The sequence below is a fragment of the Cavia porcellus genome, unplaced genomic scaffold, assembly GCF_034190915.1.
Source record: "Cavia porcellus strain 051 isolate PalLab524CR breed Dunkin Hartley unplaced genomic scaffold, mCavPor4.1 scaffold_17, whole genome shotgun sequence".
Lineage (NCBI taxonomy): Eukaryota > Metazoa > Chordata > Mammalia > Rodentia > Caviidae > Cavia > Cavia porcellus.
Window position 1 is genome coordinate 41,028,949 of NW_026947500.1, and position 27,736 is coordinate 41,056,684.

Genomic DNA, 27,736 nt, shown 5'->3' on the forward strand with positions numbered 1-27,736 from the left:
AAAGGAGGACTGCCCGGGGGTGTGGGAAGGGGTGATAATGAACCTACCTCGAGTGAGGTGTCACCCCTGAAGTGGGCACTTCCTACTGCGTCTCCTCCATGGCCTGGCAGGGCAGCTCCCTCCCTAGGGAAGGCTTCCCTTTTCTCTCAGGTGTGAGGGGTGGTTATGTTGGAGGTAACATATTCAAACCCACTGAAGCTTCCTCTCCTTTGAAAACTCCCAAGCCTAGCGTTAAGTGGAGTGTGAATCTGCCATACTTCATGTTTCCATCCGCGCCCACGTCTCCCTCTTGCATTTGGGATTCTCTTTCCCCTTTGAGGTGCATTCCTGCTTTGTGTTTCCAAGTGGAATTACAGGGCTCACTTCTCCTCCACTGCGCCTCCTTCCTAATGGTGCTTTTGATGTTCCGAGCGATCTTCACCTCAGAATTATTTCCAAGTTGTGGTTAGGTGTCTTTGCCCTGTGTTTTACCTTGCTCTCCTAAGTGTCAGCACTTAATTTACATGTTCAGGCTGTCTTCCCCTCTCTGATTATGTGGGGGGTAGCAGAAATTCTGCTTCTAGCTAAGTTGACCCTTGTCTCAGTAATGCCTGCACAGCCCAAATTAAGGAGTCTGGGCCCCTCTAATCTTGTGGGCGCTGCGTTCCCTTCTGTATCTTTAGTAGGACGTATATCTCTTCTGTCTGGCGTGGTTTTCTCAGGGAGCCATCCCCTGCCATCTGTCATGAAATGGAGCATCCAGAGCTGGGGGGAGTCACCTCCCATTGCTCACAGATACTCCTGCAAGCGAAAAGGTGACAGACACAATTACGATGGATCACTGAAACCAAAAGTTATTTCAAAGATCGCCTCTATCTTCTGCCTGTAAAATTAGGACTGCCCCTGAAAAGTCATTGCCAAGTGTTGGGCCCTGGAACTGACACTGTTTATGCAAGTTCCGTATTGTTTTGATTTTGATTTTCCTGTGGGAAACAGTTGTAAACAGTTAGGTTCTTAGAAGCACCCACAGAGTAATAAACATGAACAGTCTTGTACTGCAATCCATCCACAGTAACCTCACGTAACCCTGCCTCGGAGGTGAGGTACACAGCTGGGCCCGGCAGTTCTGGTGCAGCGGAGGTGAAGAAATCGGGGAGTCAGCACTGCCCCCATTCTCAGTCCTTGATGTGCCTCCACTGCGTCGAGCAAGGGAGTTGTTCACGTCCCCTGTTCCCTGTCAGCTGTGAAGCAGGAGTGGCTCCACCTGTTGATTGCCTTGCAGCCTGTGCTGGGAATACTCTCGACAGCACTGGACGAAAATTGACACTGCAGTCCCCAGCAGGAAGGGGCAGTGTAAATACAAGATGTTACGCTCTAATTGTTCAGGAGCCACACTGTTCTGCTCAGGTCAGAGCATGCCTCTTTGAGAAGGTCTTGGTGTTTTCCGTTCAGGAAAGAGACAAGAGTGGGTCTCCGAGACACCGGAGTGGTCCTGGGAAGAGCTGTGACTGGTTTTAACATAGGTGCCAGGTAGTGCACTAACACCAATGTGAAAAGAGTAAGCAGCGTTCACCCCACCGCGTCTTGGTTAAGAGGCATTTTCCCCGCACGGCGCTGAAGCAGAGGGTGCACAGGAGACAGTGGGAAGAGGTCCTGTTATCAGTGACTTTCCGACCGCCCTGGCCAGGTCAGGCTGCTGTGTGTTTTGGATAATGATAACGGTAAAGCCAGCACTTGCTGTATTCACTGTGCACCAGACTCCCAGGGTTTACACGTACTGCATCAGTTGAGCTCACAGCAGCCTTGAGTGACCGGTGTTATCATCCCCATGTTACCACTGAGCAAGAGAAGTGACATCACCTACCTCAGGCCAAACAACTACCCAGCGACAGAGCCAGGCAGGACCCCACAGTCTGGCTGAGGAGGAGTAGCTTTCGCTTCTTTTTCTGCTGTCAGGTTCTGTCGCCATCAAAAGCAAAACATTCAGTTCCCTGAATGCTGTTTTCTAGGAAGAGAATGGAGACTACACCTACGTGGAAAGGGTGAAGATACCCTTGGATCACGGGGCCCTGTTAATCATGGAAGGAGCGACACAAGCCGACTGGCAGGTGAGGCTGGCTGAGGGGGTTCATTGCAAGTAAATGTGGTCAGAAGCAAGTCTCAGTAAGGGCTAAGAGCCAGTCAGTGGACATCACCTCCAAGCATCACCTCCAAGGTGGCTGCTGTGATAGGACTGTATGCCCGAGAGGGCCCCTGCAGCAGCGGTCCCGCAGAGCTTGACGGACGTGTTCTGTACCTGTGCTGCCCACTGTCCTAGCCACTAGCCCTATTCACCATTGACCACTTACAAAGTAGCAAGCATGCTAACGGGCCTCATTATAAACTTCACGAATTAAATTTCAGTAACTTCCAGTAGCCAGAAGCTGAGCTAGGCCATTTTTAAGTTAACGTGTGTTACTGTATAAACACTTAGCAAGAGAGTGAAATCTCTTTGGCCTGCTCTATTTTTTTTTTAAAAATGAGATTGGAAAAATGGCAGGAATCTGAGAAGAGGAGCAGTAATTAGAAAAGATGAAAGTGTCTTGGGGCTGGGGATTTAGCTCAGCAGCATAAGCGCCTGCCTTGCAAGCAGGCAGTCCTGAGTTCGATCCCCGGTACCGATAAAAAGACAAAAAAAAAAAAGAAAAAAGAAAGTGTCTTGCTGTAAGGGTGCTGGCACAGCGCAGGGGGCTTGGCTGGGAGCTGGGGAGGAGGTCACATTTTCCATACAGCTTTACAGCCTCTGAGGCCGGGATAAAATAGAAACATTTCTATAGCCTCATAAGTAAGTTGTAAATTGCTTTGAATTTGAAATGTGTGTTTATGCCCAAGAGTTATTTATATTTCCATTTAGCATCGAGTGCCCAGAGAATACCACTCCAGGGGACCCAGAGTCAACCTGACCTTTCGCACCATTTATCCGGACCCCAGAGGGGCGCCCAGCTGACGCAGCTCCGCGGAGAAGCCTTTGCAGGCAGCGGCTGAGCCTGCCCTTCAGCAGGGAAATACTTCAGGAAGCTGCCTCAGCTTACCCCACTGTGCAGCTGTTTGGAGGACGGTGGCATTTGCGTCCCAGCTCACCATCCTGTCCAGCGAGTCCCCGGCAATTCAACTGCTAAGGTGTCCACTGTGGGAAGTTATTCCCAAGCACACCTTAGGATCGTGCTTTATCTTCAGGTAAATTAAAAACCACTGTGGCCGTGTCCTCAGGTGATTTGGGCCGTAATCTGTTTTTCTCTTGCCCTCCCCCTGTAATCTGAAGGAATTTCAATGGTCCCCTGTCTCTGGGAAAAATCTGCACATGTTTGTCCTTGTGATGTCTGTGGAGCACAGATATAAATACATGTCAGCAGCCCTGGAGCCTTCCGTAGGCAGACAGCTGCAGAAACCCAAACAGAGGTGGCTTCGGGAGCTTTGCTGAAGTCTGCCTTGGCAATGTCACTTCGTAGCCTGTGGTTACTGTAATGGAAAGCTGTGTATTCAGGGAGCACTGTTTTTAGCTGTCTTCCAGAGACACACTTGGGAATAATCCATAGGAAGCGTGGAGCCAGGCTGCTCCAGTGCTCCCTGGGGCAGTCACCTGGGTCCCTATCGTATCAGAAAGTATGGTCCCTCAGGGAAGGAGGAGGAGCTGAGGGTTCTGGCAGAAGCACAGCAGATGCCCAGTTAGTGGCAGCTGTTCCACAGGGATTCGTTTCCCTGGGGAAGCACCTGAGTCACCTAAAGCCAGTCAGATGGGAGTGAGGAATAGAGTGAGCGAGCTCATGGTCCCCTCGCCTTCAGTGCCTGCAGCCCCGTGACAATGGCTCTTTGTGACTCAGCATTCCCTTGCACAGTCCCCGAGGTTCAGAGGTTAGCTGTGATGTCACCGAAGTTCCCAACACAGAGCTGCGTGGCTGCCCCTTCTTGCCTCACAGAAGCTTGAGTGTCCTTGACCTCTTCCAGTGTGCCCGGTAAACACTGAGCAAGAGGTGGAAAACCCCAGAGGAAGACAGTAAACTTACACAGAAGAAAGTAGGCAGAGGAGTTGGAGCGGCTCTCTGCCCGGCAAACACACGGCGACCTCTTGCTCTTCATCCTTTCCTTCCGTGGTGTAAGACCAATGACCCCCACGATCATGGCCAGCGGTGGGGCGCTCCACTCAGAGCTGGAGCTGGGCCGAAGCGCCATGCACGACCTGTCTGTCTGTCTGTCTGTCTGTGTGTCTGTCAACGTGTGTAGCTTCTTTCTGTGAGATATACTAAGCACTTTGTACACTGAGCATCACAGCAAACCTTCCAGGGAAGAAGGTATAGACCCCCATAAACATCAAATCCCCTATTAAAGCCAATGAAACCTGCCGGGGTGGTACAGCCTGCTCTGGTTTGGGGTCTGTTGCACAGCCCTGGGAAATTCTTCTTCCATTCTTTACTAACTCGAAGAACAGACAGATGGTCCTGGGTCTTTCAGCATCCCCCCTCTCATATAGGGTCACAATGTCCTCCACTGCAGCCTGGCATCTGATCACTTGTCACACGCCCCTGTCTGTCAGGGGAACAAACTCCTCCAGCAGACGGTCTGGCTACCACCGCCTGGGTGCTGTGGTTGGAGAGCAGCACATCTTAGCCTGTGTTTCTTGCTGTCACTGTGGACTGCTGCTTATTTCTACCGCTGAGATAATGTCCTCCTGAAAGGAAGGGACAAGGAGGTGATTGCCCCAGAAGAAAACTGCCACGTTTAGGAGTTGACAGGAACGCCAGGTGGTGGCAATGACCTGCCTACGCTCAGCAGGTCAGCCCAGCCTGTTGCTGAGTGCATGAGAAACCCGTGCTCCTTGGAGTGGGGGAGGCTGTTTCTGACACTATACAGAAAGCAGAGAAGGCACACAGCTGTAGCCTGAAGAAAAGCAGCTTCAGGGTTCTCAGCGGCTTTTTTCTTTTTGTTTCAAGCACTGTCTTGGGATCGTGTCTACGTAATCTCTGATCCTCTCCATAGCAGGCCAAGAAAGACCCTTTTCCCGCTGTAGAGATGAAGACAAGAGTCTCTCGGGGGTTCAGGAGAGCCAGAATGCAGACAACAGGCGAACCCTCAAACACACGCACTTCCTCAGGCCTGGCTCCCGCCCGGCTGCCTGCCACCACCTCTGTGTCACCTGCTTTCTTGTGGGTCAGGGCAGGTATCGCATTTCATCTCTGCTCACCCAACATGAGATCTTCAGGTCAAAAGCTGCTGCCTGGTGATTGGTCACTTAATTGGGGAGATTCATTTCCTTTACAGGCAGGTAAAGGTTCCCCTGTAGTCCCTTCTGTCCTCCTTGGCTGAGTGTATCCGGGGCCCCTGAATGACACCCAAACTCAGCATGAAGCTCTTTATACTTAACAACACCACAGCTCTGGTCAGAGAGGCAGGTCAGGCTTCAACCAGCCCTCCACAGCAGGCCACTTCCCGCAGAGCTCGGGACTCCATGGAGGTGACCCCTGGCATCTGATTGAATCCCTGAATGGAAACAGGGTCCAACTCCGACCCAGGTAGACGAAGCCAGCAGCTCTGCTGATGATTTGGGTCCCAGCCACTGAACTCTGAGCCACCCACCTCACTGCCTGCTGTCCTTGAGGCTGCTGGGCCCTTCCTTGGTTCTGGCAGGTCTGCCCCAATCAGTGATGGCACTGGCTCCCAAATTGTGTCAGGGCCACCTCGAAAGAGTTAAGGTGGCCGCAGGATGGGGAATGCTCCTGTTGGAGGTTTTCAGAGCGTCCTGACAAGTGATGTGTTCCTGCTCTGCTGGGAATACTTCTTCTTGACTTCTGGCAGCTTTTTCTTGGCTGCAGAATATCTTAAGACCCACTTTGCCTTTTCTGGTCATAAACACTTGTAGTGTTGAATCTGAAGTCTTGATTATTTTATTTTTCTTAACGGCATCTTTTGAAAGCAGAACGTTTCCATAGTGATGCAATCTGTTTGTTTAAATCTATACTTATACGTGATTCCACCTACATGTTCCCTTCCTAGGGACCAGTTTACAACTGGCCTGGCCCCTGTGTCTCCCCCTGGAAGAAGCCCCTTGTGAGACCCCCGTAGGATCCGCATTACTGCAGTCCAGGCTTAGAGGCGATTCCTGTGGCTAGGGGTCAGGAGGGCAGTGGCTTTGATGTTTATTTATTAGAGTGGAACACAGTGTGATGGTGCTCTTCCCAGCTCCTGCAGCAGTCACGCGCCTCTCCTTATAAAAGCCTTCTCCAGCCTGTGAGCAGAGCCCGGAGTGGAAGTGGGTATTTGTTTAGTGTTAAAGCTGGAAGTGGGCAGTGTCAGAAGAGGAGTGTGTGTGTGTGTGTTTGTGTGTGTGTGAGAGAGAGAGAGACATCCTGCTGTCACTGTCCCTCCTGGGGACCGCGATGTTACACTCCCTGGACGCCTCACTGCGCCTGCAGGGAACTAGGCAGACCCAGCTTTGTCCCTTAGGGAGTGGGGGTGGGTGAAGGAAGGGAGGTCTGCAAGTGGCTGCTTGGGGACATTGCCTCACACCCTGAGTCATTCCTCAAAGCCTTCCCGTGGGTTTTTCTAAACGCATAAGGAAACTGAGGCACCTAGAGGATTTACGGGATCCTGGGATCCAAGGACAGCGCCCATGGGGATCGCTGTGGTCCCCGGGCTCCCCCACCCTCCCCCTCTGTGGCGGGCAGCTGAGGTGGCCGAGGCTGGCTGAGGCGGTGCCTCCTGGGGTGGAAGAGCTGAGCTTTCTAGGCCCCTTCGCAGGAAGCAGCGCTGAGACGCCTAGCGGGAAGCAGGAGGAAGTGGGGGGCTGCGCAGGCTCTGGAGGGCCGCGTGACCGGGGTACAATTAGCCGCCCACTGCAGGAAGGCTGTGGGCGGCGCTGTGACAACTCAGCCTGCGGTGCCCTGAGGGTCCCAGCCTGCAGCAAGGGCTGCCTCACCCTTCCTTCCAAGGTGTCCCCCAACCCCAACCCCTAGCACCCCAGAAGCCTCTGATGAGTAGACAGAGCCCGTTTTCAGGGCCAGCATCGGGACTCCAGCCCGGAACTGGGAGAGGGGCGATGGGGTCGCGCAGGAAGGAAGCCCACGCCTCCCAAAGGGATCTTCAGTCAAGGGCAAGATCTTCCCGCCCAAGGAATGTTTGTGGGTGGCTGGATGAAAGGTGCCCTGGGGTTTCCTAAACTGGCCCAGGGTAACCACACTGCTGGGGCCACCCAGGCAGAGGAGAGGAGGGGGCGCTCACCGGAGGGCTCCTGATGCCCTTTCCTGAGGGCTTAGCCTCTGATTTCTTCCAGCACAACCCTGCACCCATTAGCCTGTGTTCACCTGGCCAGCGCGCAGTGGGAGCACTGGAGGTGAAGCCAGGCTGGGAGAGGGGGTGGAAATGTGTGGCTCCTCCCACAGCTCCCTGTCCTGCCCAGAGACTGGAGCCCTGGAGCCCTTGCTCATGCCACACCACGGCCATTTGTCTCCCCAAAGCTCCCAGGTTGTGGGCTAGGGTTTCCCGTCCCCGCTGAACAGATGAAAAAACTGGGTCCAGTGCACAGCACCCAGGGAATGAGGCAGCCAGGGCTGCAGACCCACATAAGGGCCTAGTGCACCTGCTCTACCACGTGAATGACGTGGTCATGAGAGTGAACCTGGGCCCCGGCAGCTGGGCCACTAGAGGAAACTGAGGAGCAGTAGCGACACCCACCCTCCCCCCAGCGTGTTGGGAGAGATAGAAAGAGCCTTGGCTGTGTCCTTCCATAGTCACCGCAGACGGCCAATCAGCTTCTGAGCCTCAGTTTCCCCAGCCATGCGATGGTCAGGGACACGGTCTTCTCTTGGGGGCTGTGCAGATGTTGACATCAGACACGTCATGTAGCCCACAGGAGCGTGCTTAGTAATGTAATTCTTTTAAGTGCCACATTTGGCAAGTCCTGGTAACCCTAGCCTTAACCCTGTGCAGGGAGAGGAGTGCCTCTGCGGCTGATGGATGGCCCTGTGCCTCCACGCTTCTCCCTAGGGCTGTGGGCTCCTCTGTGTCTGCCTGGCAGGGTTGGGTGTGGAGGGAATGGAGACTGAGGAGAAGGCCAAAATGAAAATTGCCTGTGAGTGGGGCTGATCATATTAAGATCCAACTGCACTTAAGCCTCTGGTAGGAAGTTCTTTAGCTCAAACTGAAGAGCGCTCCCAGATGCCAGAGTGGCCTCTAGACGCTGCTGGGCTCTTGCTGGTCAACCCCACCACATGCGCCCCCAGGTAATTGCCTCTTAATGCACCATCCTTGGCTGGGTTCCAGGATCTCATCTCCTTGCCCCAGGGTCAGTTCTTGAGTTCTCACAGCCTGGAAGGCCAGTCCCTCCCACCCCCAGCCTCAGACACACCCTCACCCCCACTCACCACCTTTACTTACGTTTTCTGGGCCATCTCTAAACTCCGCACTGAACACTTCAGCCTGTAAGGTTAAGCAAGATTGCCAGGGTGGAATTCTGTTCCAGACCAGGACTTTTATGTCCAAAGATTGTGTGTTACATGTGGTAGAGGCTACAGAAAAGGAAGTCACAACCCTTCTTTTTAGAGAAAAATAAACCAATGTGGCTTTTATTTTCTCTTAAAAAAATCAGGATTTTTTTTCCTCCTTACCACAAAAGCAGTGTGTTCCTTGCAAGAAATTAAAAAAAAAAAGATGAAAAGAAAACAAAAATCATTGTATAACTTCGTAAGTGAGGGAGGACTTGCCTTTGTGTTTTGTACAATATTTTCCCATACACTAGTGGACCTTGAGAAAGTTTCATCATACTAAAATTATAGTCTTGTAGCCCTTTTCTACTTATGTATATTAGTGCATGATACTACTTTACAACTTTATTTTGAGTGTTGTGTATAGTTGCATTGCTATTTAACCAGGTCTTGTGTGTTAGTTAGGTTATTGTGCTATTGGTTGTTTTCGGTATTCACGATTGTCCTGACCTGGAAATCGTGAGAACACGTGGTAGCAGGTTGGTGGTGTAGCTAAGAGCCACACTGGGCTCACTCAGACCTCAGTTCAACCAGGTGACACTTTTATAGAGCTCAAGTGTGTGCGAAGGCCTGTGTGGACTGCTTTATGTACATGAATGGCAGGTTTCCCAACCCTCACACCAGCCCACTTTGCAATTGCAGAAGGGGAGACACAGCTCGCTTCTTATCTGCAGCGTGGCCCTGTGCAGCCATCCTGTCTGTGGCTAAGCCTCTGAGCACAGGGGTGACTTTCACACAATAAATTCCTCAAAATGGGGTGGCTGGCTCAGCTCCCGAAGCTATGCATATTTTAAGGCTTTGAGTATTGTAATAAAACGAATGGCTTTCCAGAAAGGTGCACCAGGGTGTTTGAGTGGTGCTGGAGAAGCTCCCGCATGTGCTGAGCACCAGCTCCGTGCCAGGCCTCACAGTATTCCAGAAAGCTTCCCTCTTGAAGGGGAAGCCATCCTGGGCTGGCCCAGGGGAAGCAAGACCTTGGCACACTGCAGCCAGTGTTGGCGCTGTTTGGTGTTGACAGAAGAAGCACGCAGTTGAAGACCCTCAACAAGTAAAGTAAGACCCTCAATAAGTAAGTACAGTAAACTCCTGTGCTGACAGGACTTCGCAGAAAGTTGGCAGTGCAGGGCAGTGGTCAAGGAAGGCTTTGTGATGGAAAGGCACCTGGGGAACAGGGAGTGACAGCTGCAAGGCTCAAGATCAGGGAAGGCCCAGGGGACAGGAGAAGGGATGACCAGACAGGAAGATGGCCGGATCTGGCCAGGAGCCTGCGCAGACAGAGGCATTGGCTGGAGAGAGTCACTGGGAGAGGAAAACGAGGTCATCAAGATACAGTGAGGGACGGACCGCAGACAGGGAGACCTGCGACCCCAGAAGGGGAGCCTCAGAGCCAGGTTTGCAGTGTGGCCTGCCGGGCTCCTCTGGGAGGGGAGATGCTGGGTTTTCTGGTGACAGCGACAGCCTTCTTCCCTTGTGTGCTAAAGCAGGAGAAAAACAGGCGGCGCTGGGCCTCGAGGTCAGACTGTCAGAGAAAGCTGCTGGGAGGCCTTGGCTTGTGTCCCTGGGCAACCTGATTTCTCCCTCCTCCCTCACAGGGAGCGGTCTGCACAGCAGGCGACCCTGCCAGCTGCCAGGAGAATCACTGCCTCCCCCATGCAGCCAGCAGTGGGCCCTGGCCTCCTAAGGCGTCCTCCCTCCTGTGCAGAGGACATAGGAGCAGATCTAGGGAAGGCAGGCAGTAGAGAGTGGGCAGGAGAGGTCAGGCCCCCATGCAGCTCCTGCTTCTGAGCAGCCACGTTGGAAAAACCATTCTCTCCCTTGGAAAGAGTAAGGGAGGCTGGGGGAAGGGTGGGTGTGACCTTTCTGACACTCTTCCCTCCCGGGGGAGTGGCGTGTACCTTTCCTCACTCCCATGGGAGACAGCAGATGCATCCCCGTGCCCGAGCCCGACATCACCCCTCCACCAGCCCAACCCAAGGTACTTTGGAGGAAGGGCTGCCAGCAATCTGCCTGACACACTGGGCAGTGCTGTGGGGAAGCACTGGTGTCCAGTAGACCTGGCTATAGTCCCAGCTGACCCGCTGGCTACTGTGTGGCCTTTGACAAGTTTCTCAGGCTGTTTCTCCACCCATGAAACAATGTCGTTGCAAGCATCAAATAAGGTGATGTCTGGTTGGCTTGGTAGTGGTAGGGGGAAAAGCGTGCAGACACGAAAGAAAAACCCCACAAGTACACATGCGTGTGCACATCTAGGGGAGACCAGGGTGGGGCTGTGGATAGTCACCCTGCCACAGAACAACTGCCGTGCCCACAGGTCTCAGACCAGGACACGGGAAACAAAGGACCTGCTCTTCTGCAAAGAGACAGGGTGGTGTGTACAGAGGGCCACTGTGCAGGCAGACAGAACCCAAATCCAGGTGTTCCCACAGAGAGGGAGGCAGCCAGAGAGGAATAAGACCCCAAGAATGATACTGTCCTGTTGCAGCAGCAAGTACAGTGACACTGATGGATGCCCACCCACTGCCCATCGGGGACAGGGGCCATAGAGGCAGGTAGTATCTGGAGGCAAAACCTGGCCTGCATCCCCGCAGCAGGAGGCCAGCTGGGTGGTCCCCTGTCTGCCCCTGGGCAGAGCCCTGCCCTGCCCTTTTCCTCAGGTCTAATGCAGCACTCGAGCCAGTTTCATGTTGTTTTCTTATTTGGCTACAACTCGGGGTTTAAAAAGAAAAAAACTCACACACTCATGTGCCCACACAGTGAAAATGGAAGCTCCACGGAACGGGTGAAAGCAACTATTTTATGACACATGTTTACTCTGATATTTCATGTTCTGCTGTAGATGACGAAACTGAAATCTCAGAGGCTGGGACAGGGTGGAAGGCGTGGTCACCAGGCCCGAGCTGGAGGTGTGCTGCTCTTGCTGCAGTTTCTGGTGTGAGGTCCCTGATGCTGCTGCCCCATCTGTGGTGTTTCAGGGTGCTGCTTGCCTGTCTTGAGTACAGGGCATCCGTGAATTGGGTCTCTATGCCTTCTTCTGTCCCCATAGGTGCGTTGGTTAAGCATCACAAAGTCTGCCACCAGCATAACCAGTAGCCAGGCCCCCTTGGACTGTAGCTGCAGTGGCCTCAAAGTGCCGAATGTCTGAACCTAGGGAAGCACTTGTTTAGGCAGCCCTGGGTGGGTGAGCGGAGTGCCCTGGCACTCTCCTGACCAAGGACAGTCTTTCAAACAACTGCATACTTTTACGTACTTGATCCTGCAATGAGTGGGGCTTGGCTTCTTCTCAGTGACGCTAATCTCTTCTGGGGACCTTCCCTGGCCCCAACTTTAGACGGACTTCTTTTCTTGGCAAACTGCAAGTTTTAACATCTTTCTGCTCTGCCTTTTGATTCCAGTTCTCACTGTACCCATGCCACAGCCTGAATGTTGTGCTGTTTTGAAATTTCCTCTGCCAGATAAACTAGTCCATTGCTTTTAACTCAGCCCCACACCAGGTCTTCAGATAGCATTAAACCATAGATAGGTATTTTTTGCCACAATGTAACATGAATGGCCTCTAGTCCAGCTCCCAAGAAAGTTCTTATTTCCATTGGAATTCTCATAAACACAAATTTTACCATCCACATTTCTAACAGCGTTCTGATCTTTTGACTTCCACCAAAATTTCTCGTCTAGCTCTGTTTATAGCATTCTAGAGCTTTGCCCACCCTCCTCTCCAAACCTTTCCAAACTTCTTCCATAAACCAGCTCCAAGGGCTTCTGAACTATATGACCAGGTGTAGTTCACACCAATGTCCCTACTTCTTTATGCTAATTTTATATATTAGTCAGCTTTCTGACACTGTGGCCAAATACCTGAGAAAACTCAGAGGGGAAGTAGTTATTTTGGCTCATGGTTTCAGATGTTTTAGTCCATGGTTCCAAGACAGAAGCATCATGGTGGAGTGGCATGGCAGAAGGGCACGGTGGAGGAAAACCGTTCACCTCCTGACAGCTGGGAAGCAGAAAATGGGGGGAGAAGGGGAGCAGAGAGAAAGGGGCTAGGGACAGGGATATACCCTCCTAGGTCACGCCCCCAGCCAGTTCCATCTCCTAACAGCACGTTCAGCTGTAAACTCAGGAATGATTAAGCTACAATGAGGTTAGTGCCCGTGGTCCAGTCACCTCTGTAGGCCATGCCTCTGACCATTGCTGTCCTGGGAATCAAGCCCTCAGTGCATGAGTCTTTAGGGCACACTTCCTATGCATAATAGGAAAAAAGGAGTGGGTTCAGATGTCATTTACATTTCTCTTCTCACTCGAGGACTCTACTGACCAGAGCAGAGGACAGCTGTGTCCTCCTGGAAGAGCTGGTGAGTTGTGAGCTGGTGAGAAGTGGCCCTTGGCTGCCGGTTAGAATTCCAGGCACTCCTCCAGGCCCAGCCAGCTCCATCACCAGTCTTCCCACTGAACCCTTCCCTGGGCAGGTCCAGGTGTCACTATGCGTGAAGTACAGATGAATCAGAACAGCTTTGCCAACTGGCAGCCCTGGGTTCAAATCCCATCTCCACCACAGCCAGGCTGTGTGACTTCAGGATAGTTCCCTCCATCTCTGAGTCCATCTCAAGCAAAGCTTGGAAACAACAGCATTTGTCTAGGAAGATAAACCAAAGGGAGGAATGATAAGTACAGAGAAGGCATTGGTACTGGGCACGATGTAGATGCTCAAGAAAACCCATGCCTTTCATTCCCGTCCCCTGTGAGTCCCTTAAAGGGGCAATGGCTGCCATTGCTCTCTTGAGAATGGAAAGGGAGAGACCTGCCACTGGAGAGTCTAGAGAGAGGCCGTCCCAAGCTGGGTGCCCTGGGAATGGCCCTGTCCACCCTGACTATGTCTGGAAAGTACAGCAGTCACCTCCAGTGTCCCCAGGCAGCTGAAGGGGAATGCTCTGCCCTCACATAGGCAAGTAGCTGTTTCCAAGCTAATTGTGTGCCCTATTGCTGGCCAGGCTTCGACCGTCACGTGACAGAGTCCCCGTGCAGCACAACTCTTGGAACCCAATAAAGTATCCACCCTCCACAAAGGACCTGGGCTTTACCCTCACGTGTTCTCGTAAATCATCTCATTTGAGCCTTGGAGCCCACCTCGGACCCCCAGGATGGTGCAGGCGTCCCAGGGTGTAGAGAGCTTCCGAGCAGGGGCTCAGTCTGCTGCCGCCCAGGACCAGGGCGCCTGAGAGTCGCCTTTGCAGATGTCCACTTGCCCACAGCCCTTTACTGTGCCGCCCCTCCCCCTGTGGTAAATAACAGAAAGAGGGGTCTGAGCAAGCCAGAAACAGGTGTAGGACGAGGGCACATGTGTCATCAGGGACTACTGGCCCTGGCCCTTTCCCAGAACTTGGAAGACGATCCTTCCTGGGCCTCTGATTCTGAGAGCCTAAGCAACTTGCCGAAGGCCACAGAGCACTGATGGCAGAGTGGGAGACCCCGTGCCAGGCTGCCCTTGCAGCAGTGGCCAGGGACTGGCTGGGAAAGCCTCCTGCCACTGCCTCTGCCATCCTGCTGTTTGCTGATAGCCACAGGACCTTCCTTCCTAGGTAGAAACTTGCCTTCCTCCATTCCTCCTTCTATCTCTCCCTTTCTGTTTGTTCTTTCTTCATCCTCCTCCTCCTCCTGTTCTCTCTCTCTCTCTCTCTCTCTCTCTTTCACTTTCTAGAAATAGGGGCCTCATTATATTGCTCAGGCTGCACCTCAAATTCCTGGTCAAGTGATTCTCCTGCCTCAGCCTCCCAGTAGAGACTTATACTTTCCCTCTGGAATATGAGAAAGGCCCTACCCTAGAGCTCACTGCTATTCCCCTGGTTTGAATCCAGGGTCTTTACCCTGAGTTACATTCCTGGCCCTATTTTATTTTAAGACAGAGTCTCATTAAGTTGTCCAAACTGGGCTCGAATTTGCCATCCTCCTGCTTCAGCCTCCCCGGTTTGCACCACCACACCTGGCTTGGTGGGGCTTGCTTTGCACAGTTTGTGGTCCCACCTTATAGTTCAGTAGAGGCAGAGAAACATCTCAGGTTTGGCAGCTGCAAGCCAGGTTACTAGCTGGAAATGTCCTGGATGGCACTTTCCCTACAGTGGTGTCAGAGCCTGGCCTGCTAGGGGGCAGCAAGGCTTGAAGTAAAGTCTAGGACTTGGTCACAGCCGGACTCTGCCCTGCTTTCTTGCTGCTTGCTGTGTGGCTTTGGTCTCCTTCCCCACTCTGGGCTTCTTAGTCTTCTTCTCAAGACGGCAAAGATACTCTAGCAGTGGAGATTGCGGAGGGAAAACTCCTTTGCAAAGCTCAAGGGTGCGGTCATGTGGGATCTTATCCTCAGCCACACAGTGACTCTCAGGCCAGTGGGCCCAGAGGGAGACATTGAGATCTTCAGGGAAGCCTGTGAGGATGACAGCTGGTGGCTACTGGGTGGGGGAGCTGGACCAGCAGGGGCCCCTTTGCAGGGAAATGGCCCCAGCTCTTCCCATGAGCACAGTGGGGCCGGGGATTCTGGAGGTTTTCTGGGCCCCACTGGTGTTCCCTGGGGCTCATCCCTGGAGGAAGGGGTGGCAGGGTGCCACCCAGGGGATCAGCTCTGCCCTGCCAGGCTGGGCTGCCTGCCAGCAGCTGGTATCCCATTGCACCGTAGACAGCAGGGCCCAGATTAGGCAGTGAGCTCATCCCAGCATGAATACGCCACCACACAGGGACCCAGGGGTCTGATTTGGGGTGTCCCCGGGGGTGCTGCTGGCACCTCTCCTCACTCTCTTTCTGTGCCTCTGTCTCCCGCTGTGGCTCAGCACACTGACACCCCCTCTAGGAGCTTGCTGGGGGATTGTCATGGCAACCCTCCAGCAAAATTATCAAAACACTTCTCAGGCTCACAATTGTACCAGACGAAGTGCTAATTCTGAGCAAAGCAGCAGCAGTTGGTGGAGCCAAAGTCACAGGCTCCATGCCTTCTCTCACTGAAGAAGCATCTGCCACAGGCCCGCGGCGGGGCAGGTGGGCATCAGCAGGAGCTGAGGGTGCAGCCGGAGGCAGGGCCACCCAGAAAAGGCCCCGCGCTCGCCTGCCAGAGACTTTGTGTGTGTTGTTGTCTCTTTCCTGCTCTTTATGTGGCATGTGCAGCACACACATGCACACACGCACGCGCGCACACACACGCACACTGGCTGGAATAATCATCGCTCTTTTCAGTGCCTGGAGCCCTGCAGCCCATGCTGGGGAGACTTCTGGGGAACATGGGGTGGGGGACACACCCTGACCAAGGCTTCTTCAGCAACAGGTCTGGGCCAGAGCAGTAGAACAGCCACAGAAAGGGGTGTGACCCTCTTACTTACCCCAGGGAGAGCAGAAGGGGACTTGTGAGCCACTTCAATCTAGTACTTCCTGCCTGGCCCTGCGTCCTCCAGCATTCCAAGCCCCGGCATCCCCGCTCCCATCAGACCCAGCCCCAGGACACTGAAGGCTCCTTGGGAATGGGCCCTGTGAATAGCAGGAAAACTGGATGCTTTTTTAAAACCCTAGCTCTACCCAAAGCTAAGGCATGGGGTGGGGAGGTTGGAGGAGGTGGTCAAACAAGCCCCCGCCCGGGCTGCCACACCTGCAGTCCTATGGAGGGGCCCTGGCTCTCACTGGTCTCTCACTGGAGAAGCATCATCTGCCTTTTGTGCATGGGTCCCCTCACCCCACATCCTGAGCATCAGAGGGCCCGGTGGATCTGAGTTGGGCCACCTCCTGCCACACAGGTGGATGGCCCGAAGCACACAGGCAGGAAACACTGGTTCAAGGCCATCTTGGAGTACACGGTTGGTGGAAAAGAAAGCACAGCCCATGAGTCTGAGGTCATGAAAAGCAGTGTGTGATCAGGCAGACTGGCGTGGAGCTGGCTCCAGCCCTTAGGATTGAGTGACCTTGTAAAACACTGATCACCTGAGTCCTGTCTGTGAGATGGGATGAAACTAGGGTCCCCTCCGAGTACTTGTGAGGGATAGTTTGGATGTGGCCGGTGCTCGGGGCCAGAAACATGGTAGGCGCTCAGAATGCATTTCTGTGTCCTCCATAGACCCAGACTACAGGCCATGAAGGAGGACTAGCTTGCATCTTCTGTAAGGCACAGCCTCTGCCTACAGTGGCCAGCTGAGGCGATGTGACGTGTGCTACAAAAGCAGACACTGACCTCTCCCGGAGCTTCTGCAAACTCAGCCTGGCACAGGGGGCCAACCAAAGCCAGGATCCAAAGGCCCAGGTCTTTCCGTAGTCCCAACCCCTGCCTGCCGCAGAGTACACTGTGGGAAGAAGGATCTGTTGAAAGCACAACAGGGCCACCTTGGGCATTGGCAACACCCCAGTGGGGCTAGAATTGGCCCATGGAGGCATGGCTGTAGCTCACCAGGGTGCTCGGCCTCCTATTTTATATTGTGAGTCAAGCGGGGAGGTTTGGGCCACTGAGAGCCCCAGATGGCCTCCGCAGCAGTTCACTGGAGCCTTTCCCTGCCATCTTGTTACTGAGGTGGGGCCGGGGAGGTTGGGTGTGAGGTCATGAGAACCAAAGGAGCTGGCATCTCATGCTCCAGACATGCAGGACACTGCACAAGGTGCCTCCTTGCTTTACCCACTGGCTTCCGGGGCATGACTAATGCTGTCCAGCTGTGAAAGTGACAACTGAGTCCACGGCTGGGCTTGGGATAGTCTCAAGATGTGTCTTCTCCTAACCTGATGTGGTTCTTGGCTGCCTCCTGTGGGCATCAGAGGTACAGAAGGTAGCGGGTCGGCACTGTAAGTGGTGTGGGAGCTCTGAGCCTGTCCCCCACCAGGCGCTGGGTTGGGGATGGAGCCCAGGCCTCATAGCCTTGTGCATCCCGGGCCAGTGCTCCACCACCGGGCTATGCCCCAGCCCTCACGCCTCATCTCCAAGAGGTTTTAGTCTCTCCCAGAACCCAGCTCCCTCCGTCTTCCTAGAAGCCCCTGGCAGCAGGGCCCTAGGCCAAGGAAGATGATCTCATGGCTAATTTGGGATTAGCTTGCTGTGAATCACCACCATGGGCCAGGACTGGGGGGCCCCATGCCTAGGGGAGTGGAGAGGGATGACTTAAGGTACCTGTCTCCCTGGCCTGGAAATTTGGACCCTGGGGGAGCTGCATGTGTTGGAAAATATCCTTGAAGGAGACACCATAGCCCCCTCGCTAGCCTTCCAGGAGCCTCGGGGCAGGGTGAGCAAGGTGGCCGGCTGTCCCACAGGGAGCAGCAGTATGGGGTACCCGGAGAGGCAGAGCCAATGCAAACAGTCCAGCAGGGAAGGCAGATAATACATACATCAACAAACACGAAGAGCATTTAGATACTGATAAATATGCTGTGCACAGAAGAGGACAGAGTGGTTGAGGGCACCAGGGAAGCCTTCAGATGTCAAGAGGAGGAGACGTTTGAGCTGAGACCTCTACAAACAGAAGGGCAGTGGCTTGTCCCGGGCCATGCAGTAAGTTTCCGTGCAGCCAGCCAGGACCCATGGCCAGATCTGCATTCTCATGTCTCCCTCCTCCCTTCTCCAGTTCTCGTTCTCTTGGACTCTGACATGGTCTCTCCGTTATCTTCCCACCTGTGGGACACTGTTATTCCAAGTACCTGACTGGCTTGTCCCTAGCTTAGGGCTGTCTTGTCCTCCTTCTAGAAGGGGAGTCTCCACCCGGCCCTGCAGTGTGGACACCACCTACACTGTCGTGATGGCTCCACGACTTCCCCTCCATCCCACAGCTCCCGAGTCTCAGGGGCTGTCATCCACCAGGATGTCTCAGGGTGCTCTTAGGACAAGGCTAAGGTGATACAATAAAAAGAACCAACCAATCAGAATAGTCTTTGCTATGCAGTTCAAGTTGGCCTTGAACTCACTTTGTAGCCCAAGCTGGTCTAGAACTTGCAATGATCCTCCTGCTTCAGCCTTCCAAGTGCTGGAAGTACAGGCATGTGTCACCGTTTCAGGCCAGAATAGTTTTTAAACATTTAGCTGATTATTCTCTCAGAGTTCCAAGGGAAGAGTTTCAAGATGGTAGATGGCTCAGCTCCCCATGCCCACATTGTCTTTAATACAAAATCTCTTCATTATTTTATGCTGAGCCAGAGTGATGCAGAAAATGGGGCTGTCTTCAGCAAGAACTTGCTCTTGGGCAGGCGAGGCAGAAGTCACACTTCTGTCCTTGTTCCACAGATGGAGCTGAGGCACACAATCCCCTCTAGCCGCAGGAGAATTGGGAAATGTGACCCAGTTGGATGGACAGCTAACGTTCTCTGCCGAAGTTCACCTTCTAGAACAGGAGTTTGTGGTGGTGGTGGTGGGGCTGGCTCCCTTAATCCTGTGCCTCCCCAGTCCTCAGCTCTGCCTTTCCAGAAATTCTACTGCGCGTACTGTTTTGATACAACCATCATACAAAATGTCAGAAGTTCCTCTTCTCTGACGCTGCTTCAGCATCACAGGCTTTGCAGTCCAGCCTTGCAGTATGTGGCTGGGAACAATTTCTCCACAAAATGAGAAGGCTTCAGGTTTGTCTGTGCCACCAACCACACCCAGAGTGCCTTTCCTAACACTGTGTGCCACCAAATTTCTTCCTTGTATAACCTGTGTCTTTCTTCACATTTACAGTGAAGGTTTCCCTAAGGACACCTGCAACGAAAGTTCTGGGTAACAACAACTTCATATAATGCTTTGCTAAAGGGTGATTTTTTTTTCTCTTCTTAACCTCTGGCCTAACAGACAGGCTTTGCTAGACTCTGAGACAGTCTGATCTCCTCCTCTTTGGGCGAAAGCAGTTGTCTGGATTCTATATTTGGCCAGCTAGCCCAACTTGTAGTATCTTGCTGCATGTAGCATCATGCGGCTGATGCATGCAAGCCTTTGGCTCTTTCCAGCAATTTTCCTGCAATTACAGGCTCAGGAGGCAGTGATTGGTGATCTTGATTGTTGGCTTGATTTGGTTGAAAAACACCTAGGAAATTAGTGGGATTCACTTTAGGCTGTGCCTGTAGGGTGTTTCCAGAGACAATTAGTGCATAGGATAGAAAACCGAGGGAGGAACCAACCCTGAATTCGGGCAGCACCGCCCAGCAGGCCAGGGGCCAGAGGAAAGAGGAGAGGACGGAAGAAAGCCATCTGTGCTCTTCATCTCTCTCTCTGCCTCTGGGCTGTCATGAGGTGAGTGACATTTCTCCTTCATGCCCTATGACATGGTATTTCTGCCTGACCATAGCTGTAAAAACAATGGACCTAGCTGACCATGGACTGAAACCTCTGGAACTGTGAGCCAAAATAAATTTCCTTTAAGTTGACCCCCCCCATATCAGCAATAGAAGGTAACACACATATGATCTCTTCTCCAAATTATCACACGTGATGTCTGCAGTATTTTGTCCCAGCACAACAAGTCACCAGCATTCTGTCCTCCAATATCTGTTTCCTATCTCACCACTCAGGGCAGGGCTATCACCACGGCAGTCTGTACTCCTGGTACCAATTTCAGTATTAGAGTATTGCTAAACTGTTGTCAGAAGGAACTCCAAAGCACAGTGGTTTTAAGGTTATGAAAACTGATTCACGTCTTGTGGAATGTAAAACTCAGGCCTCATCCAGGTGGGTGGTGGGTTGTGAGGGACACCCAGAAGACTCCACAAGGGACCCTTCCCCAGCTCCTCTCCCTGAAATGTCCCCCATTAATCAGTCTAGGCAAGGACATAGAAATCAGCCTTGATTCTTCCCCCAGCCTCATATCTTACTCAGGCAGATCCCAAAATGGCCTTTCCTAGGCCTCCACCCTAATCCAGGTCTTCAGTACCCGATCTCTGACCCAGGTGATAATCTCTTAAGTAAGCTCTCTGCCGCTTTGCTGGCTGCTCTCCAGGCAAAAGACTGAATGGAGCTTTCGAAACCATGAATTGTGAGACCTTCCAGTGCCTAGCTAGGTCCTTCAAATGACATCCTATTTCTGTAACATGGGCTCAGGGCCTTAAACAAAAAGGTAACTCCATCTCATCCTCCTCATTCACGCTGCTTCAGCTACACGAGGTTCTTTGCTGTTCATGAAATAAGGCAAACATCTTCTTGCCTTGGTGCTTTGGTTTTAGGGGTCCCTCTGCCCAACCACTCTCTTCCCCCTTTGTTACGTGCTGGTCCCTTCTTCATCTCCCACGGAGTGAACCACAGCAGGGTGGTGGGCAGAGGCGAGGGCTCAGAGCCTCCCTGCCTGGGGCTGCAGCTCAGCTCTGCTGCTTGTTAGCTGTGGCACCTCGGGCTGGCTGCTTGGCTTCCCTGTGCTGTGCTTTTTCCAACTGTAAATGGTAAGAAAGGTAGAACTTGTTCCTCAGGGTTCCTGAGAAGATGAAATAATATGACTAATATTTACATTCAAGGAACTAGTGCCTAAAAGCACGTGGGCTGGTTCACATTAGCAGTGGTGCTGTTACCGTCCTTCAGGTGGCAGTTCCATGTCACCCACCCACTCTCCTCCTCTGAACCCTGCATCCCTGTCATGACACCCTGCTTCACTGTCCCCACAGCTCCTGCTCTCATTTCTGTCTTTATGGTCCATCCCATCCCACTAGAATGCCCCTTTCAGGAGGACAGGACCTTATCTTTCTCTTTCCAGCCCATTTCCTTTCTAAGTGAGTACACAGTGGCTTTCCCATAAACCTTTGATGAATGGATACCAGCAAATGGAGGTCAAATCCCAAGATTTCCTTCACAGTCCGTGGCCCTGTGGGCTGTGGTCAAGATGGGGCTCAGCAGGCACTGGGGGGTTTGACTCACAGTGCCTAAGCTAGGGCCTTGATGCAAAGGGCTCCGGTCTCCACGCCACCTGGTTCCCTGCTGCGGGTGGCCTGGTTACCCACCCATCAGGGCCTCCCTTTTCCACAGGGAAACTTAAGAGAATACTAATTGCCTCGCAGGGCTATTATGAGGGATGAAGCAAGATAATGTATGTAAAACGGAGCTCATTGCCTGGCTGGGAGTGAAGCTCTCCAGATGGTAGCTATTATTATTGTTGTTGTTAGGGCCACAGCCCAAGTGTTATTTTTCAGTCAAGAATGGGGGTTCCTGGGAGGCTTGGGGGGGGCGAGAAGTGAGGAGACAGAGAAGGTGTTTAGAAAAGAATCAGGATGGAATAATGGATGTGTGTGTGTGTGTGTGTGTGTGTGTCCGCGCGCGCACGTTCCTGGGAAGAAGTGGTCAAGATTCAGAGAAGCCCGCCCCTTTTTCAGCTCGGGGAGCCGGGCACCCTGACTCTGCCAGCTACCAGGAGAACCCAGAGCCGTTCTGCAGAGTCTGCGGCGCAATAACCAGCGCCTGGAGTGTGAGCCTCGGGAGCGGAGCGGGAGCGGGCAGGGAGGGGGATGGGACCTGCGCCCCGCGGCCACTCGGGCTGGTGCAGAGTGGGGTTGGTGGTTCCCAAACCTTTAGTGCCAGAGCGGCGGCGGCGCCGATCCCGGGGCCCTAGTGGTCTCCGGTCGCGCATCATCCCGGAACCCTGCGGGCGCGGCCCCCCTTCCGGAGCCGGGTTGCTGGGGGTGGAGGGGGGCGGCGCCGGGGAAGGGGCCGTTACTTTCCCAGAGCGGCGGAGCGACGTCAGGCGGAAGGGCGCGGGGCGCGCACGCTTTAAATGGCATTCGCTGTCATCCGAGCTCGCAGCCGTGTGGGCAGGAGCGGGCTATATAAGCGGCGAGCCGGGCGTCTGCGGGGCAGACGGCGACAGCAGCGGCGGCGAGCGCCTCCGAGCGCAGCGGAGGAGCAGCGCGCCCGGAGCCCCGCGCCCCCGACGGAGCCGCCCTCCCGAGGAGCCCCGGCCCGGGCCCGCGAGGGCCGCCGCCACCCCGCAGCAGATTTGGATCCCCCGCCCGGCGAGCCCCAGGCTGCCGCCTCCCGGGGGGCCCCGGCGCAGCGGCCGCCCCCGGAGAGCCCGGCCACCCCGCCACCCGGGCCCGCGGACGCCGGGGACGCCATGGCGGCCGCCAAGCCCGCCGAGCTGGCGGGCGTCTGCTCCAGCTACCAGGCGGTGATGCCGCACTTCGTGTGCCTGGCCGACGAGTTCCCGCAGCCCGTGCGGCCCACCAAGCTGACCAAGGGCAAGGGCCGGCTGCGGCGGCCGCGCCAGTCCCGCTTCAAGACGCAGCCGGTGACCTTCGACGAGATCCAGGAGGTGGAGGAGGAGGGGGTGTCCCCCATGGAGGAGGAGAAGGCGAAGAAGTCGTTCCTGCAGAGCCTGGAGTGCCTGCGCCGCAGCACGCAGAGCCTGTCGCTGCAGAGGGAGCAGCTCAGCAGCTGCAAACTGAGGAACAGCCTGGACTCCAGCGACTCTGACTCGGCCCTGTGAGCGGCGCCACCCTGCGGGGACGCGCGCTTCGGCGACCTCCCAGGGACCGGCGGGCGCTCCCGGCGAGACCCGCGCCCGGGGACCCCTTGGCGGCGCTCGGCCCTGCGCGGAACGCGCTCGGGGACGCCGGGAGGGCGCCGCTTTCTTTGCCCTTGTAAATGTTTATTTTTTAACTCTTCCCAGTACGAACTCTGCGGTGAGTGTGTGCGGGAGGGCGTCCCCTGCTGAGTCCGTCCGGTGTCGCCAGGGTCGCCGCTCCACGCCCTATAGCCTCTGATGGTTTGCAATTACGATTTTGCACACCGCTCCACCGTGCTCCTCAGCGCACACCCGTCACACCCCGACACACTCTCTCTGAACACTTTTATAATCGTTGAACGAGCGGATGGGGCCTGGGGCACAGTGTGGCTGCTACCGTGGCCAGAGGATTGATATTTATTTTTGCATTGCAATTGCTGAAGGCGTTTATTTAACGATCTTTTTACTTGGATATGTCTGTGAGCCTCCCCAGAGGAGACAAATAAAGTCCATATATTTACACAGTGTATTTCTCCGGACTCTTGACTTCTTGAACCTTTGGGGCTCAATCTCCTAAGACGGGGAAGTAAGGGAGGCGGCGCGGGGCTGAGGAGCCGAGGAGGCTGGGGAGGCCCAAGCGGTGGCGACTCTGCCCGCGTCAGTCTCGGGCACTAGGTTGCGCCCCGGTGCGCAGTCCACGACCTGCGCCCCCAACGCGTCCACAGCACATCCAGGGCGTGCCTGTCACCCAGGTCTGTGGGCATAGCCAGCGACCGGGCAAGGGCGGGGCCCTCCGAAGTGCCAGGGTCAAGCCCTCTTACCGCGCCTACCGCAGGAGACCCGGCTCATCTTGAACCCCGCCCTGGCAGCCAGGGGAGGGGGAGTGACCGGAGCCAGCCGTGAGGGCCTCGGGCGAGGGTATTTGGGCAGTGGGACTAGAGCGAGGGCGAGAATGTGGGTGCGCACTGGGCGTTGCGTGCAGATGAAACCTCCCACCCTGCGCACTGAACTCAGCCGGGTCCCCCGCGCCCCTGCGCTCTGGAAGCAAACTGAAGCTGCTCCTGTTCTCGGGACACTTCTTTCACACCTTGTGGATCCCCTTCAGAGGTCCGGGAGGGAGGTGGGCAGCGTCTTTGGTCTCTGCGTCCAAAGACTTTGGAGTCCAGCGCTCGCCCCGCCCTGCCCCCCTCCTCTGTTTACAGAAAACTCGCCCAGCGGCTCAGCGACGGCCACGTGGAGAGTAGCCATGTGAGCTTTTTCCATCACAGGAGTCTGTGTCTTTCCAGGGCTTTTCAGAGCCACCTTGCATCCTTGTCTGCACCCTAGATCATCTGGGTTAGCAGAGTGGCAGTGCCACCCAGCACCAGGTAGCAACCAAGGCATCTGGGGTAAGGCTGTCCGTCCGCACCCGGGGTCATCTACCCACCCACCCACCCTCTCGCTGTCGCTGACCACCAGGCTGCCTCCTCTCCAGGTAGCCAGATCTCTGTGCTCCTGGAAGTGCGGGTGCGTGTCTGTATGCTGCTAGCAAGCTCCCCCCCCCCTCCCCCCACCATCAGAGAGGACTCTGGTCTGCCTTTCTCTCCTTCCGTCCCAACTCTTGAAGGCCTGGGCTCAGCAGAAAAAGAGAGCAGAGGAAACAACAAAAGAACAAAAATAGAACCCTAGGCCTGAGAGGATGTTCTCCCCGCTGGCTCAGAGACAAGAGGACAGGCCTGGGGCCTTGGCGACTGGGGTCTTTTGGCCCTTGTCCCAGCCCCAGAGAGCAGCGGGGCTCATTGCAATGGCTCTATTGTTTTGGGGAGCTGACAGGAGGCCCTTGGCTGTGGGGGGAGGAGGGGCGCTTCCAGAGGCAGCTGTGGGTCGGAGCTGTTTATTCTCTCTCTGCAGCTGCCCTGTGGGGCTGGTTTGAGCTTAGAGTAGGGGTAAATTTCCCTCCTCCCCTGACCCCGGCCCATCCTCTCCTCGCCTCGGAAACTGGCAAGAGCCAGCGAGACTCTGCTTCTGCCCCTTCTCCTCCCGCTTCTTCAGCAGCAGCTCCTGCCGGTCCTCTCCAAGCCTCTGGAGGACACAGCCCCACCCCAGCTGACCTAAGGGTCATTAGGTCAACACGGGCCATGTGGGCACCCTGTCCCATCCCTCTGGTACCCTGCCTAGCCCATACAGAAAGCAGGGCCACGTAAGGGCTTCTGAAATGTGTTAAAGTGAATTAAAAGGCAGGGAGGAAGCTCAGCACCCATGTTGCCTACTTCTTTGTTTGTTTTAAAAATCATTCTAGTTTTTATTATCCAAGAAGTATGTACTATAATGCCAAAGAAGTCATTCATACACTCACCACCCAGAGACAAACAGATGAACCTTTTGAAGGTTATGCATATATGTGTTTTCTTTTTTATGTTTATTAGTACGTGTTTGCAATACATTTATCATAGTGAGTTGGAACATGTTCATTACACATCATTTTCCCCACCCCTGTCACCCCTCCCTGCTCCTCCCAACTTTGGTTCCCCTCTCATTTGCAAAAGCTCTGATTCCTTTCTTTCCTTCCATTTTTTTCATCTCCTGTCTCTCCACTCCCTACCTGTTCTCTGCATCTCTTGTTCCATACACACACACATATGTACACATATACATATATACATATGTGTGTGTGTGCCTGGGATTGAACTCGTGACCTTGTGCTTCTAGGCAAGCACTTTGCTGTTGAGCTAAATCCCCAGCCCTTCCCATATATATTTTGGGGGTGTCTTAGTTACTTTTCTCTCATTGCTGGGACAAAATACTTGACACCCAAAATTAAGGAAGGAAAGGTTAATTTAGCTCACAGTTTGTGGAGTTTGCAGTCCACAATCAGCCGGCTCCAAAGCAGCATGGCATGGCACAGGGCAGAACTTCAAGGCAAGACAAGACAACAAAAATGGCAAGAGCAAAAAGGGGGAGAGCAAGTCTTTTCTCCCTTATATTGTAAGCAGGCTAGTACCACCCTGCTCCCAGGGCAGGTGCAGCACACAGCCATGGCCATGCCTTCCTCTTGCAGAGGCTCAGAATGTTTACAAAGTGAGGACTCTGGCCCCCTGCTGAGTCACCTAGTTAAACTTTTCAACTTCTCAAGTTGACATAATGTATCAACCATTATAATCCATCCCTTGTCAACTTGGCAACCAGACACATTTCTTTAAACAGATCTCCAGATACAAAGACATGCTTAATTCTTATCATTTGACAACTTGAATAATATAACATAGGTTTAGCAATCCTTAAGAATCAGTATTAAGTCCATCAACACTGTGTTATATTAGAACCATAACATTTTGTCCCTGGTCCCCTGAAGACTCTAGTACATTCCTTTATGCAAAAAACCAGGTCCAAAGTCTCCTCTGAGATTTAAGGCAAACTCTTAGCTGCAAGCCCTGTACAAAGAAAAACAAAGTTAAACACTTCCAACATAAAATGGCACAAGATAGACATTTTCATTCCAAAAGTTACAAACAGAGGGACCAAAGCAAGCCCCAAAATCCAGCAGAACAAACATTAAGTCCTGAAGTTGTCCATGTCCAGCATCTGAAGCAATCTTTTAGGCAAACTGTGAGCTCCAAAGGGCACGAGTGATTACTGACACTTCTGGTTGTTGTAGCTTCCATGGCTTTTTTCTTCAGTTAGCTTTGCTCTCTCCTTGCAGATTTCCTTAGAAGATTCATGTTTCTAGCTTTTCCAAACTTCTGAGTCCTCCACAATCACATTCACAGTTTCATACATTGGCTTCTCAGGAGCACACTGTCAGCTTCCCAGGTCTTCTGAAATCTGAGTGGAAGCCTTTTTAGCTGCAGAATTCTTGCATTCTGTATGTGCCTACAACCAGTATCACGTGGATGTTGCCAAGGTCTGCCGCCAGCTGGAGTAGTAGCCAGGCTTCCCTCTCTCTTGGCTGTAGGGGTTGAGTGCTTGGATCACTGGACACTCTGGATCCAATTCTGAAGAACAAATTTTCTGTGTTGCTGCCATTCTGGGACATGGTGCTCTGTGGCTTTCTCCTCAAAGCAAAGTCTTTCCCTTTTGCAGTTTTGAGGCTGCAAAGGGCAGAGACTTGCTGCTCCTTGTGATGCCCTAAGGCCATCTTTTGTATTCTCCTCTTCCTTCTTAGCAATGGAGATCTAAGCTCTATCTTTGTAGTCCACAGCTTATTGGAACTTCCTTTCTGGCCAAACTCACAACACTTTGAATTATTTTGCTGGTCTCTTTGCTCTTGATTCTCAACATAGATCTGGCTAAAAGGCCCCAACAATAGCCACGCCATTGCCTCAACATTCAACTGCCTCGAGATTTCTTCTGCCAATTTAATTAGTCCACCACCCTCAATGTCAGTCTCAAGCAAAGTCTCTGGAGACAAGCAAAATACAGACAAACCGTAGCACACATTGTCTGGAGTCTAGCAGCCAATGCAATCTTTCTTCCCAGAAGAAACCCCCCAAGCTTGGTCTTTACTGGCAGGATTTCTGTCAGCCTTCTGGTCTTTTGAGCTTTGACCAGAATCTCCCGTGAAGAATAGTCTAAGACATTCCAGTGCTACCCTTTTAGGCAACATCTCCAAACCTTTCCAAACTCTTCCCACAAAGCACTCCCAAAGGCTATCGAACCACATGGTCAGGTATAATCACAGCAAGGACCTCACTTCTCTGTTACCAAATTCTGTCTTAGCTACTTTTCTCTCATTGCTGGGACAAAATTACCTGACACTCAAATTTAAGGAAAGAAAGGTTTATTTAGCTCACAGTTTGTGAAAGTTTCAGTCCTTAATCAGCTGGCTTTAAAGCAGCTTGCCATGGCACAGGGCAACACTTCAAGGCACCACACAAGACAACA

The 27,736-nt window shown here is 53.4% G+C and overlaps 2 protein-coding genes across 6 annotated transcripts in view; both read left to right on the plus strand.

Annotated features, from left to right (window-relative positions):
• The window catches only part of Alkbh3 (alkB homolog 3, alpha-ketoglutarate dependent dioxygenase), a 33,816-nt gene extending 29,458 nt beyond the window's left edge, over window positions 1-4,358 (plus strand). For 3 of the 5 annotated variants that reach the window (XM_023563017.2, XM_003465132.5, XM_013147418.3), the window contains exons 9-10: window positions 1,989-2,087; window positions 2,873-3,232. In XM_023563017.2, coding sequence (XP_023418785.1) covers window positions 1,989-2,087; window positions 2,873-2,965 — 192 coding nt within the window. In that variant the 3' untranslated portion in view covers window positions 2,966-3,232. Of the gene's footprint in view, window positions 1-1,988; window positions 2,088-2,872; window positions 3,233-3,854 lie in introns of those variants that run through there. The other 2 variants (XR_001200198.3, XR_001200199.3) reach the window with 2 other exon arrangements.
• A 17,622-nt stretch (window positions 4,359-21,980) lies between these two features.
• Window positions 21,981-23,405, plus strand: CUNH11orf96 (chromosome unknown C11orf96 homolog). Its single transcript, XM_005001560.3, has one exon. It carries the CDS (start codon window positions 22,148-22,150, stop codon window positions 22,856-22,858), a length of 711 nt encoding a protein of 236 aa, XP_005001617.2. The 5' UTR covers window positions 21,981-22,147; the 3' UTR covers window positions 22,859-23,405.
• The last annotated feature ends 4,331 nt before the right edge of the window (window positions 23,406-27,736 follow it).